The 13742-nt window shown below is 41.8% G+C and overlaps 2 protein-coding genes across 7 annotated transcripts in view; one reads left to right on the plus strand and one right to left on the minus strand.

Moving 5' to 3' along the window:
• Positions 1-13742, minus strand: part of LOC120947312 (uncharacterized) — a 139008-nt gene that overhangs the window by 53716 nt on the left and 71550 nt on the right. For all 5 annotated transcript variants that reach the window (XM_040362528.2, XM_040362527.2, XM_040362530.2 and 2 more), the window contains 2 exons: positions 5078-6026; positions 4267-4385 (listed from right to left, as the gene is read on the minus strand). In XM_040362528.2, coding sequence (XP_040218462.2) covers positions 4267-4385; positions 5078-6026 — 1068 coding nt within the window. The remainder of the gene's footprint in view (positions 1-4266; positions 4386-5077; positions 6027-13742) is intronic.
• LOC120947313 (uncharacterized oxidoreductase YoxD-like) lies at positions 7875-12963 on the plus strand. 2 transcript variants are annotated; one of them, XM_040362532.2, is made up of 5 exons: positions 7875-9180; positions 10375-10447; positions 10617-10800; positions 10881-11006; positions 11076-11435. In XM_040362532.2, exons 1-5 carry the CDS (start codon positions 8617-8619, stop codon positions 11152-11154), a joined length of 1026 nt encoding a protein of 341 aa, XP_040218466.2. In that variant the 5' UTR covers positions 7875-8616; the 3' UTR covers positions 11155-11435. The 2 variants fall into 2 exon arrangements, with proteins under 2 accessions (XP_040218466.2, XP_040218465.2); XM_040362531.2 differs by lacking the exons at positions 10375-10447; positions 10617-10800; positions 10881-11006; positions 11076-11435 and adding exons at positions 11609-11681; positions 11806-11989; positions 12164-12292; positions 12357-12963 and having other exon boundaries at positions 7897-9180.

A 13742-nucleotide genomic window follows, 5' to 3' on the forward strand; every position in this document is an offset into this window, starting at 1 on the left:
CCGTATAGACAGTTCATTAAACTGAACTGATGTAATGAAAGCTAAACCCACTGCGTCACATTATTGCAATTACAGTTTCGCAACACTTAAAAATATAGAAGAATCAAATTAAAATAACACGGAACATGTGCTATTAAAATTGTCTGGACAAGTTTCTAAATTCTACAGAAGTGACGTCCTTTAACAGTAATAAAAAGTATTAACAAATTTATGATAAGTGATATTTATGGTAAAAGTTATGTCAGTATCCATGTGAGGTGTTTAAATGTTGTAATAAGGAGTCCTGGTAAGCTCAAGCAAATTAGTCAATCAATAAATGATTTGATGCAATTTATCTGATCTTTCGATAGACGTAAACGGATGATACAAATGTTGGATTGGCTGTAAGATTTGCTTTTATACAATAGACACTATAAGATATTTCTTTGTATTGAAATTGATTTGTGTCATGAATTTCATCCGTCATTGGAAAGGTTGCCAAGCATCTCATCAAAAACAGCCGTAAGACTTCCAAAGTCTACCTATTCAAAAGTAGTATTACAAGAAGTAATTCACCAGTCGTGTAAAGTGTACAAATATATACATTTACATATTCATCAGTTATGATAAAGTAAATTCTCATCAACCAGTAATGAGTGTGTAAAGGAAAGCACTGAAACATCTTTTTACAAACATCTTCGCGTGTATCAAAACGCGCCAGGAAGGATCAAAAAGGTGCGCTGCAAACATCAGGATGTGAGCATTACAAAGACGTAAAGCATGAACACATAATTGTAATTTATCTGCAAACTAAACACGAATGCTATCTGCGCAGGACGCAGATACCAAGAGTATGGCGTTGCCTTTGCACATTTTTATTCAAGGTACGGTACAAAACAGGTAGATTGAGAAAAAAAAACTAAAGCAATCTAGAAGGCTCCGCTGAAGAAAAAGTGAAATAAAAAGTGTGAAAACAAAATGTACCTTCCAATAGACCTTCCCATTGACGGGAAGTTGATTTTTCGATCCTGATTCCCGGGTAATGGGTAGGTAGATGAAGTGTAAAAATAACTTCCCACCAAGGACTATTCGTGGCCCTTGAAGCACTGTGAAAAGCTCTGGCTAGCAACGAAAACGGCGGGGTGACGGGCGCCCAAGGAAACAAAACTTTTCCTTCCAGCTGAGCTACCCGTAGCTTGGAGTGGGTTTTTCCTTGTGCCACCATTTTTTTTTGCCATTTCACAACAGCATCCACGCTTCGCTGCAGGGGCAAATTTTGGTTTAGGAAAATTCATTTAATTTTATATTCGTGCTTAGCGATCGGAACGCGGTGGTATCTCTCTCGCTCGCCAAAATGCTGAACCATCTCGGGTGAAGCGGTTCGCACAAATATCTTTCACTTTCCTTTTGACTCATGGGTACAAAAATGTTCACCTACACCACATAACCGCGTAAAATGTTGTGATGTTTTCTTTGTTTTTTCTTTTCATCCCCTCCCGTACGGTTGCGGTTCGTTCCGGATTTTGGGCAGAAAATTTTGGTATCGTTAATGTCTGGTGTACAGAATGTTTGGCTAACGAGATGCTTGAACGTGCATCAGTCACCGACCAAGCGTACACGGGTTTAAGGAAAGCAGAAGCGCAACTTCAAAGACCAATTGACAATTCAAGCTGAGTGGTTTTGGTGCTTTAAACATTATGTTTTCTAAAGACGAGTTAGATGAAGAATTTACAAATACGTGTACGGAAGCAATCTTTCATTGCAATGTAGTGAAAATGCTTGAATATTTATTTCTTACTAATATACTGTAAAATAACTATTACTTTTCTAAAAACAAGCTTGCCGTACAAGGTGTTACAATATCTCTCTTCAGGTACATTGTACATCTAAACTTCAGGAAGGTATTGAAGTATTCCTGCGTGCTCATTCAAACCAATTCAATTAAAGTTTGTTTTATGATTATTTCACGGCAAATAGCAAAACCCACGCAATCAACCGTATTCCAATTTGATAAAAAAAAACTTTTCATCAATTTTCCACCTCCATTGCACAGTAGGCAAAGTCTTTAACATGGTAAGGTAGATTTCAAAGCCACCCGGCAGATGGCACCGTAACTAAAAAGAAAGAAAGACTTCAGTGTCCCTCTCCACAGGAACAAAGGCCATTCCACTCACATACACACGCACGAATCATGCACCAATGATCACCTATATTCCAGCAACACATACTGTCACCAGGAGCAAAAAAAAACTCTTCCCTCTGAAGTGTAGAAAATACTCCTCAGAAAATTTTCTGGTTCGATGCCATCGCTCGACGAAAGGGCAAAATCATCGCATGGCGAAATGAAACTGAAATCAGAGGGTTTTTATTGCCCTGGCAGACAACTTTTAATTTCAATCGAAGAAAACTTTTCCTCCCGTATGTGCGTTGCTGCCTGGTTACTTCTGTCATGCCTGTGCATGCATCTCTGTTCCCGCCATACGGATACTACCAATCCAAGAGTTGATATCTCATATTTACCTTCAATTGGAGTAAAAGTTTAGCGCGGAAAAAAGTTGTTCCGGCAAACAATTTTCCTGATCGGAACCGTTGACAGTGGAATAGTTGTGTAAGTTGGATGGAACAATTGCGCTTTAAATGGTATAAGATAGCGTATAGTTGCTGTAGCGCCGTATTTACTAAGCGGAAAATCTTTTCGGAAAATGTGATTTAAAATTGGAGCCAAAGAATAGCATAATAAAAACAACAGTTCGTTTAAAGTAATGCGCGTTAGCGACATTTTACAAGCAATTTAGAAAAAAAAAACTAGTACAACTCCGCAACACTATGTTGACAATTATGTAAAACAACTCTCATAAAGTTAGTAAAAGGCAAAACTTAATTCATCCATTCTAGACGGAAATTTTCTAACCCGCGTGAACCGTACGGCTACATCCTTTGGCGTAATAGCGCAAATGCTGAAAACATCGTACCATATCTCGGCAAGGCGATCAAATGTTACCCACCAGTCCGACTGTTGGAACCATGCAAAGGCTTCATGGTGCAACACCATCCAACCAACATCACCAGCACGATACGCACAACACACACACACACACACACACACACACACACACACACACACACACACACACACACACACACACACACACACACACACACACACACACACACACACACACACACACACACACACACACACACACACACACACACACACACACACACACACACACACATATTTGTTTCTTGCTATGCTCTTTCGCCCTCAAGTCCATTCGGACACCGCGTTCACAGATCGAGTTCATTAAAACAGAACAAAATTGGCATTCCAAGCTGACACGGAATTCCGAATTCAATATCGTCGTACTGAGGCGCATTCTTTTCTGCTGGCTGCTGCCAGCGATGGGCAAAATTTCACCCGATCGTTGCCACATGTCTTGCCGGCTAAATGGACATTGCAGAGAGTAAAATACTCACAGAGACTACGAACCACGGTATCTTGACTAATGCGCAAGAAGACAAACACAACTTGAATTTCAGAGGAACAAACAGGTGATAAAAGTAATGGGGTGAATGTTTTCTTGCGCTGAATCTAACTAATGGGAAAGTTAATGTAAAAAGTGTGAGCATTGAGACATGCTATTGTGTAAAGCTTTTTTTCATCGACATTATGGTAAAATACAATTGAAACGAATGTGTCAGAACATAGTATGCTCTCCCGAAACAATACGCAGTTTTCATACTTGTCACCCAAGTGTATCTTTTGACATAGTTTTGCAATCTGTAAAAACGAGAAACTATGTAAAAATGTTCAAGCATATCAATGGCCTGATCTCGATGAAGATCGAAGGTGGTACGGTGCTTAACAGAATTGTCCTAATGAAGCAATTTAGTAAAACATATAGCTGGCGGTCCCGTAATATAATCATCAACTCGTACGACTAAACAACCAGCCTGCCGTGGGTTCAAACCTAGAATGAATCATCCCCCTTTATTATCATAATAAATATAAATAATTTATTTACTAATTATTTTCAAATAAACAAAACGAAACCAACAATACTAAGCATTAAAAAATGCCGCTTTTTTACAATTTTTTACACATTGATTATGGATGTCTCTATAAAGTACAGTTCAAATACAGTTAAACGAGGAAAGTGAAAACTTTTGTTAAAATGCGATTCGATCCAAATTTGTTTAAAGTCAAACAACGTGATACAATTCTGTCAAAGAGCGTAGCATACAACTCACACTATACACATATCAGTTAGTTGCTTATCTTACCTTCTTCGCAGCGCTGCCCTGTCTTGCCGAAAGCACACAGACAACGCATCAGTGACGACGATCCTTCCGGCGAAATGTAACAGGTACCTTCGGAGCCACAATCAAGTGTGCACGGTTGGCTGAAGCGATTAATGGAGAAAAAGAGGGAGTCGTTTAAGTTACACCAAATAAAACAAATTAGATTCTGCTGCGTCTTAAACGAGCATATGAAACAGATCCCAAATCAATGGCAAAAAAAAACCGATGAATTTTGCCTTGAACCACATTCAAGGTGTCTTTTTCTATTCTTACACCCACAGAGCTCAAGTTAATTTGATTTATTTTAAAAAGCATCAGTAATGAGTTGATTTACATAAAACAAACATTTGACAAACGACACCGTCGAATGACGTCTGTTTCTTTAGTTGATTTTGTAAATGTTTCCACTTGGGCGGAAATTCTATTTTTTAATGAGCTGATGCTTTAAATTATTTCATTAATGAAAAATATTTTCAATATGATCAGAATGAACAGACACATTAAGCTGCCCTGTTTAAGGCTCTTGATAAGTTTTTTTGTTTAATTAGAAACGGATGAACGGTATGAACGGATTGGATTTTCGTCACCTGGATGATAAATACGATTTCAATTAAATGTATTAAATGTAACAAAGTCAACTTAATAAAGGAATGATAATTAGAAGAAGTTCACATGCGATACTTTTGCAGTAAATATCCTCTGACATTTGGGGTAGATATGATCAAATAGTACAACAATGTTCTAGCACACCAAAGAATGATACAAATTATGCGTCTACCCAATCTCGACCTACCTTATCGCAGCACCTTCTGCTGTTTGCTGTGTTGCATTAGTGCGAGGCTCGGCTGACATTGCCAAACCGTCACCGCTGACGCCCTGCATGATGGGCTCGTGGGGACTCACGACACCGCGCCCCATTGCCTCCGGAGGTAATTTCCCTTCTCGCTGTGTCTGCTGCATTCCCTCATCTTCCTGCGAGCCAGCCAACAACGGTAGGGCCCTTATTTCCGATGCACCGTCGTCAGCATCATCATCGTCCTCGTCAACCGCCAGCAGTGCAGCTGACGCCGATGACACTGCCATATCCGGCACACCGGCTCGCTGCCACCGACCCCGGTCTTCACCGGAAAGGGGCGAGTGTAATGATATGCCACTGATTTCCATATCACTCGCCAGTGGCATATTGCTGCTGCCAGTGCCAGTATCATCAACGCCCGTACCCGGTCCCTTTCTGCCAGCGGATGTTGCGTTAAACTTTCGCCGGTCACTGCCGGAAGCGGAAGTCTTCGGATGCTGCTGCTGGTGCTGCTGCTGCCGCTGATCATGCCGCATGCCATCACCGTACGCCGTCACCAGCGCGGGCAGGCCATCATTTTGGATGGATTTTTCCTTGCGGCTTGACGAGCGGGCGCGGCCCTCATTCGCATTCGCCGATTGCTTCGAGGACGGTTCGAGTTTCCAATTACGGTTTGCCTTTCTTCGCGCTAATTCATCGCTCTTCGCGTTGATGCTGTTCGGGTTCGCGCTCGATGGGGGTCGCGCTTTGGTGACCGCTCCCTGCCGGCCTCCGCTACCGCCCGACGTCGTTTTCGCTTCTTCGGCTCCATCGTCATCGTCGAACGATTTCATCGATATGTGCAGATCGGATATGTCGAGTTTGGCGCTGAACGATGCACCACGCTGATAAAGGACATCCTCCTCACCGTTCGATGCGTTATCGTCGCTGGAGGTAGAATTGATTTCTGCAAGTGAGGCAAAAGTACAATGGTGGATTGGTGAAAAGAAAGCAAACAAAACGTGCCATTCATATTCAGCGCTAAATTGAAGCAGACGTTGATATTTGCCGAAGGTTGTCTGAAATTCTTAGTATAGTTTAAACCGCTCTATACAGCTTTCCTGTTAATGTAGAACAGTGTAATTCGATTGCTATTAATAAACAGCCTATTGTATACATTTCCATTGGAACCCATTGAAACATTAACATCTAATTTAAATCAATTTCAAAACACACACATCGATGGGCGGTGAAAGAATTCCAGCACAGTATTGTGGGTAGATCCAACAGTTCTTGCTTAGTAATAAATAAAAGTCAAAAAGGAGTTTGAACTAATATCATAAACATAATAAACATAACATAAATAATTTATTCTCCATTATTTAAGTGTATTTTAATAAATCACTTTCAATCCACACCATAAACTTTAAATGCTTCTTTTAATTTCATCTATTTTAACTTTTCTTTAGTCTTACAAGCTCCCGTTTTCATGGATTTCATTCAACCCTAAGAAACATTTCATGTCACCCACACGTATGATTAGGATGCCACGATGCGGTAATGTGACAATGTAAAATTATGCATGTACATCCACTGCCAATGCGGTGTAATGGAGGGCCTACCTTTATCACAATGAGACAGATTGTCTGACTTGCAAAACTTGTTCGATTTGGAATTGAACCGAACCGCACCGTATGCTACATGACGCTCATTACGACAATCAATCACACACATAGCCCACACCGTCCGCCATTCCCATCCCAACCACCGGCGCGACCCAGTGGTGGGTGCTGAACGTGAAAAGCGACAATGTTGGATGTATCCAATTACTCAATTACTGTTGCCGGAATGCTTCATTGAAGAGCAATATCGTCGTACCTGATGAAAGAGGCGCTGACATACTAGCCAAACAAAATGACTCGAAGTTTCACGTTCGCGCACGGCGCTGTTTGCCTAGCTTGATGAGTCGATCATTTGTTGCCAATTCCTCTCAACATGGCTGGATGCTTTGGTGAGGGGAAATATATATACACGCACATACGCCGAACGGCTTCATTAACTTGCGCCAGCGTAATATTTGCCACATTATCGTCATCATGGGTGGGTGCATAAATAGGCGGGCTTTTTTTTTTGTTTTGTTTGTATGTGTGATGGTTTGCATTAATTGGCCCTTTCCAAGAGTAGGTTTAATCGAACGTTATACGCTCCAACACGCGAAGGTGCACTAATTACCGTGACCTTTGGCGTTGCGTTCGATCGGCTCATTCAAATCACGTACCCACCGGTCGCAAGCGGGCATAATTCGTCGCATTTAATGGGCAGAAAAATTGAAGTACATAAAATTAGCCCTCCCAAATCATTTTACCCTTACTTTAATGGGAGGGAAGTGAATTAAATTGAATCAGGTGAAATTCAGCCAATTGAATGGAGGGCAGATGGGCGGTAAAAAATTTACATCCGTTAAAGTCGAGAAAGTCGGCTCCCGCTTGCTGCTCCAACCCGCTGCTGTTGGGTCACGCTGAGACGCTGGAGGTGCATAATTATTTGCCTCGTGCACTTCCGAACGGCACACACATCAGGGGAACAATCGCTGCATGATGATCATGTTTCATTCGTCATCTGCTTATCAATTAACGGCTAAGCGTAATTAGTGAATAGGCATGGCATCGAATGCGAAAATGGGTGAAAGATGAATAATTATCTCACTGTTTAATAGTAATGTTTCTACGCACTGCTGCATGCGCGTTAGTAGCCACTGGCAAAGCGTTGTTTTAATTTCTACTGTTTTGTACCTGAATCAAGAATGTTGCCATTAACTCGAGCTACTAGTTTATGTGATGAGGCTTTTCTACATAAAGAATACTGTTGATAATGTTCGAACTCCAAGAATGTGCCAAATGACCCTTGAATAAAGTAAGATTTATATTGAAGAAACGAACAATGGTTTATGACTATTTATAATAAGTAACTCATAGTGCTTAGCAAAAGTTCAGTAGTGCATTTGTATCATCATAAGACACAAAAAACCCACCACCAACTATACAAATCGTGGTAGTACGTGCACAAAGAATAACTGTACAGTGTACTTATAGCGCATGGTCGATCCGCGGGACCTTAGTGATGCATGGACACCTTCGGAACACAGAACTCATCGAAGGTCATCCATACCTACATCACTCCACGGGGCTGCTTTGCAGCGCCGCGAACCGTTCACTCCATTTGGCGCCTGGCACGCACTGGTCGCAATGCATGCAAGGCCCGGCCCGCCACCGGTTCGAGTGGGAAGGAGATGCAACGATTGCCACAAAACCGGTGCTCAGGCAAAGACGCGCGCATGTTCAATGCTGAGAGATCTTTTTGTGTTTCATGTGTGGTGCGCCACCAAACCGTCTCGGCGGGGAGATGCTCCATTTGGTGGGTTCAGTTTAAGTGAAGGAGACCCACGAACACGTTTAGCTCGTAGCTGGTGCCGTCAGTTGTGCTACGGAGTGCTCGGTGAACAGATCGGTTTTATGCATTGGTGTGTTTTAAGCTAAGCCTGATCGTGCTGAACGGATATGGCCACCGAAGTGCCCTACTTTACGAACGCTGAAAATGGCTACGTCCCGGCCAAGTTAGCCCACCGAAGCGCGGCCAGTAGCCAGCCGCTTCGATTGCTTCGTTTCGTCGTTAACCATGTCATACCGGACACGCTAAAGTTCCTGCTGCAGCTGATCCCACTCGCGCTCAGCGGTCTGGTTGGGCTCGTGCTACCGAGCAAGAAGAAATCAATCCACGGCCACACCGCCCTCGTTACCGGCGGTGCTAACGGTTTGGGGCGGGCGCTATGCCTTCGATTGGCCCGGGAAGGCTGCCAGGTGGCCGTGGTCGATATCGATCTGGCCGGAGCGCAACGGACCGTAGAAGATGTGCGCGCGCTCGGCGTGAAGGCGGAAGCTTTTCTGGCCGATATTGCCAACTACGAGGCGGTAGAACGGTTGCGGCTGGAGGTTGAATCCAAGCTTGGCCCAGTGGACGTGCTGGTCAACAATGCTGGCCTGCTGGCGGTACTTTCGCTCAGCGAAGGCAAACCGGCCGACCTGGAGCGCATCGTTAATGTTAATCTACTGTCGCATTTCTGGGTAAGTTGAGTAAGAAAGTTCGTTTTATAGTTGTTCTTGCTAAACCAAATGTTGTGTTTTGTAAATAGTCAAAGGAATTCATTGGTGGGTTTTGTGCAAAGTAAAAAAAAATCAAAACAAGTGATTAACCTCTTCGAAAAGGCTGTTTTCTAAAAAAGATCAAAATGCTGTTTAAATTTGTGTTTTATGCTTCATTAATTAAATGGTGAGGTTAAACAATATCGAAAAATGTTGCATCTAATTAATTTCTTAAAAATGTAAATAAAAAGACATGCTTTATCATAATTGTATATCATTTAAAAGAAAAAAAGAATTCTGCAATCTTGCTGAAGAAAAACAGCTTGAAGAAAATTGTAAAAATTAAATCAATTATGAAGCAGATATGAAAACATGGAAATTATAGACACAATTATGCACAGTAAGACATATTTGCCTATTTATCGATTGAAAGTGCCCATCATGCACATCATGTGCGGGTCGATCCGTATCTACAGGGACCTAAAGAATCGATCATTCGAATCAGGTGCACGAAAACGTAAATGATTCCGACCGGTCGATGCAGCAAGTTCTGGCAGGGATTTAAACCTACTTTGATCTGGTTTCGACCCATATTCACTGTACCTGCTGATCGTAGTCGCTTATGTTTTTCAGTACCTAGTGATCTTTCCGGTCGACCCAATTCCATCCCCACAAGTCGGGATCCGAATGCCGATAGTGAAACCAAACTCAAGCGACTTCCAAAAAACAAAAATCAACCTATATGCATCATGAACATTACATTAATTGGCTACACAATTTTTCGGTCCGTTACACTTTCAATACTCTCAGTGCAATACATCAACACTACCAAGCTGTCAATAAAGTATGTACGTCGGAATTGATCTTAAACCAACAACGTCTCAAAAGTTTCAGGTCCAAGTGAATGTGGGTGTGAATCGCACCAAAAATACATTGTAAATAGTGTACCATAAAATTACTGTGTGAAAAAGTAAAAGGAACCTGGTGAGCACCCCTTTCTCTATTCTGTAACTGGTTTATGTGCCCTAAAGTCCTTGCATGCAAACATACTCGCCTTTTTTCCTGTGTGCTAACCTTTTCCCACTCCTCCCGTTTGAGCGGGTTTTTATTTTTGCACCATTCAGAATGTTTTAATTTTTTGAGGTTATTTCCTTTCACACAAACACATACACCTAGACGATACGCGCTTTCATGCCAGGCATGATCACTAGGCACCGTGGTCACATCGTCGGAATCGCTTCGATCGCGGGTAAGTAGTGAGCGACGGGTCAGTGCACTCTGCACCAAACTCGAACACCAGCACATTCGCAACCCTTGCGTTTGCCCTGCGCGCCAGGAAACCGGCACCAGGTTTCGGGCCGGTAAATCAAGGTCGACTGGTTTGTTTGATCCAGAATTAATGAAGGTCTACCTTGCAGCCTACTTCCCGGTGGGACGCTTCATTCCGTACACGGTGACAAAGTACGCCGTGCGGGCACTGATGGAATCGCTCAACAGTGAGCTGCGTATGGACGGTTTGCAGAACACGATACAGACGACCTGTGTCTATCCGGCCCTCATTGCCACCCGGCAACAGTTTATGGATATGCTCGACAAGCTCAAGTACTTGGACGATGCGTGCGAGAGACGCTTAGCCGTAGGTGGAGGAATTGAGATGATAACTGCTTTCACTATATTTTTAGCTTCCTGAAGCGTTTCTACGTATTCACGCCGGAGCAGGTGGCGGAGCAGATCGTTTGGGGCGTGCTGATCAACAAGCGAGAAGTGTTCGTGCCGAACATTATGGCATTGTTCAGCAAGCAGTTCGAGTAAGTGTTGCAAACGGCCCAACTCCCACCAAACCGAAGGAAAACGCTCAAAGCGTACTCTCTTTGCAGATGTTTACCGGCAGGCCTGCGGCACCTGCTGGTGTCATGCGTAATGAGAGGGAAAATACCGAAGCTAACGGCACACTAACGATAGAGGTCCCCCCTCTTCCAACGCCTGCAAGCAACCTTGAGCCGAACAGTCTAGGCGTACTCGCATCATTTTTCATCGGCAAAAGTGCATCCGAAATAGATAGCAATTATGCAGCGCTAGTGACGCAACGTCCAACGTACAAACAATCGCAACATTGGTTCAAACCCAATTTGTCCCACCACACCGTTAGCCAATAATAAAAAAGCAGCATTAATAACGCTCACACCGTGAGTGAAATGTGATTGACCTTTGCTTATGCAAGCACTGACCACTTCCAACATGACCGCCTTGGGAGGCTCTGGGCTCTCTTCAGACAATCGAAATGACGATGACATTGAGATTCGATAAAGATGGGTTTCAATAAGCTTGGCTCACAGTTGCAGTATGTTCTTGCTTTGACGTGCTTATTATTTTATTTCTTTTCTTTGCTCGATTCGTACAATTTCAACAGACCATCCGCACGTTCATCGATGGAATGAAGCAGCGCCAGCGAGGATACATTCTTGCCGTCAGCTCAATACTGGGTATGCAAACTGCAGCACAAATCGTCAAACGATTCTGCATTCTTGCCCTTCAATGAGGGAAGGTTTGATTTTTATTTACCTAAGACTCTACTCACTACCATACGTTCTTGGTTTGCCATTGAAGGTTGTTTACCAATGCCGCGGACCGTCTCCTACGTTGCTACCAAGTTTGCAATACGCGGGATGATGCAGGCATTACAGCGCGAGCTAACGATGGATGGTTTCGGGGAGAAAATTGTAGCCACTACCCTATTTCCAACCTTCATCGCCACCAGAAAGGAACTAATGGATCTGTTGAGCGAATTAAGGTGAGCACATTTTGGTCACGATGAGTTGTACTACAACTTCTGCAGACAGCGTATAGACCCCTTGCAGTGGGACTTCAAAATATACTCAATATAGTTACATACTTATAATGGTCTCGGACAGTGCATCATTAAAACGCTTTTTATTATTTTGGTTTAAACTGATTCTTCTTACAGCTTGGATGAAAAGCTGGCCATTCTGACGCCTGAAAATGTGGCAGACTCTGCTATCGAAGGAATGTTAAGGGGACAGGTCGACGTCTATGCCGCACCATTTTTCATCCGGTTATTCATGTATCTAAGCGGGTAAAATCTAAAGCAATAAATGTATTCTGGAGTAGACCAATATTAATCATTTCAATTATTACAGAATACTTCCTTATGCACTAACCAGTTTACTGATTCAAACAATAATGGGAAAAGTTCCAACGCTGATGGACAGGACCAAGAAAAATTCGAGCGCAGAATGAGAAAATTTCAAAGTATTTCCAAGTATGATAGAATGACGTTTGCGTGAGCCACAATCAACGATTTTCAAAATTTGAGGTGTTTCCTTTACGAAATGTAGAATTCCTGAAAATCAATTTTCTTATCGAAAGAAAACAAAACAAACGCCTGTTTGATCGGTGACACAGTACATTTGTATAATATAATCGTGGGTTAAGACACACCGTCCAATAGAGTCGCGCCATAAAGCCAACATCGAAGATACTCGATGAAAAGTCCATACTAAAAAAAATCTGTTGCACGGCAATTTTGTTAACGTCAAGTGTCTTTGACATTGAACCCATGACGGGCATGTTTTTAAGAGATATTGAAACTACTTCATACATAAACTACTCACAGGCTGATCGACACTGAGACTGAAAACATTTCAAATATAAAATTTAGGTTATAAACACTGACTTTTGCCCAATCTAAAAAGTTTGAAACATTCTAAGACCAGTTATAAACTTGATGAAGTATAGCATTTTTAAAACGTGGTAAATTCCATTTTATGATTCAAAACTTAGTCACATTAAATATATTCTTAGTTGATGAATAGGTATGTTGAGTGTCTAAATTTTGAATAGAGCTATTAATTAAAGTAATGGTAAGTTGTGCTATATTTTCATTTTTGTAGTATTGATATCAAACGTTTCTAATCTACATATCTACAAAATTCTTATTTTTATCCCTGTGGATATGTTTATAATTTCCTTAAACAACTAAATTTGAATTCTTATTTTGTTTTTTTTTTAACAAAAACATGAATTTTCCAGGGCATCGTTGTTCTTGATTGTTACTTAGTTTTAGATAGTTTTTTTTGTAGATATCTTGAATCTTCTTATTAGCGTAACGACATACGCTGTCATCCTATCCTTTTACAGGCTTTCGAGGCCTATTTAGTATCGTATCGAGCCAGCCGGATAGTCAGTCCTTACTACGAGTGGTCCATATGAGGTCTGAACCCACGACGAGCATGTGTTTGAATTATGCGAACTGATGACTTTACCATGGGTCTATTATGGATATATTTTTTTCTTAATTTGTAGCTTTAGTCTTTACCAATGCAGCTTCATCGCGTATGCTGTGTAAAAACAATATTTTGTAGGTTTGATTGTATGCATTATTCACCATATGTTTGTCGTACACCATCAGTCATAGGTTTTTACGCATCTTCAGTTTACAATGGAAAAATACAAAAACTACAAATGAGTTTTCACATGATTGCTATACAAATAAAGTATGTTTTCGTTTCTGATTTTGAAAACTT

The sequence above is a fragment of the Anopheles coluzzii genome, chromosome 2 (assembly GCF_943734685.1).
Source record: "Anopheles coluzzii chromosome 2, AcolN3, whole genome shotgun sequence".
Taxonomy (NCBI): Eukaryota; Metazoa; Arthropoda; class Insecta; order Diptera; family Culicidae; genus Anopheles; species Anopheles coluzzii.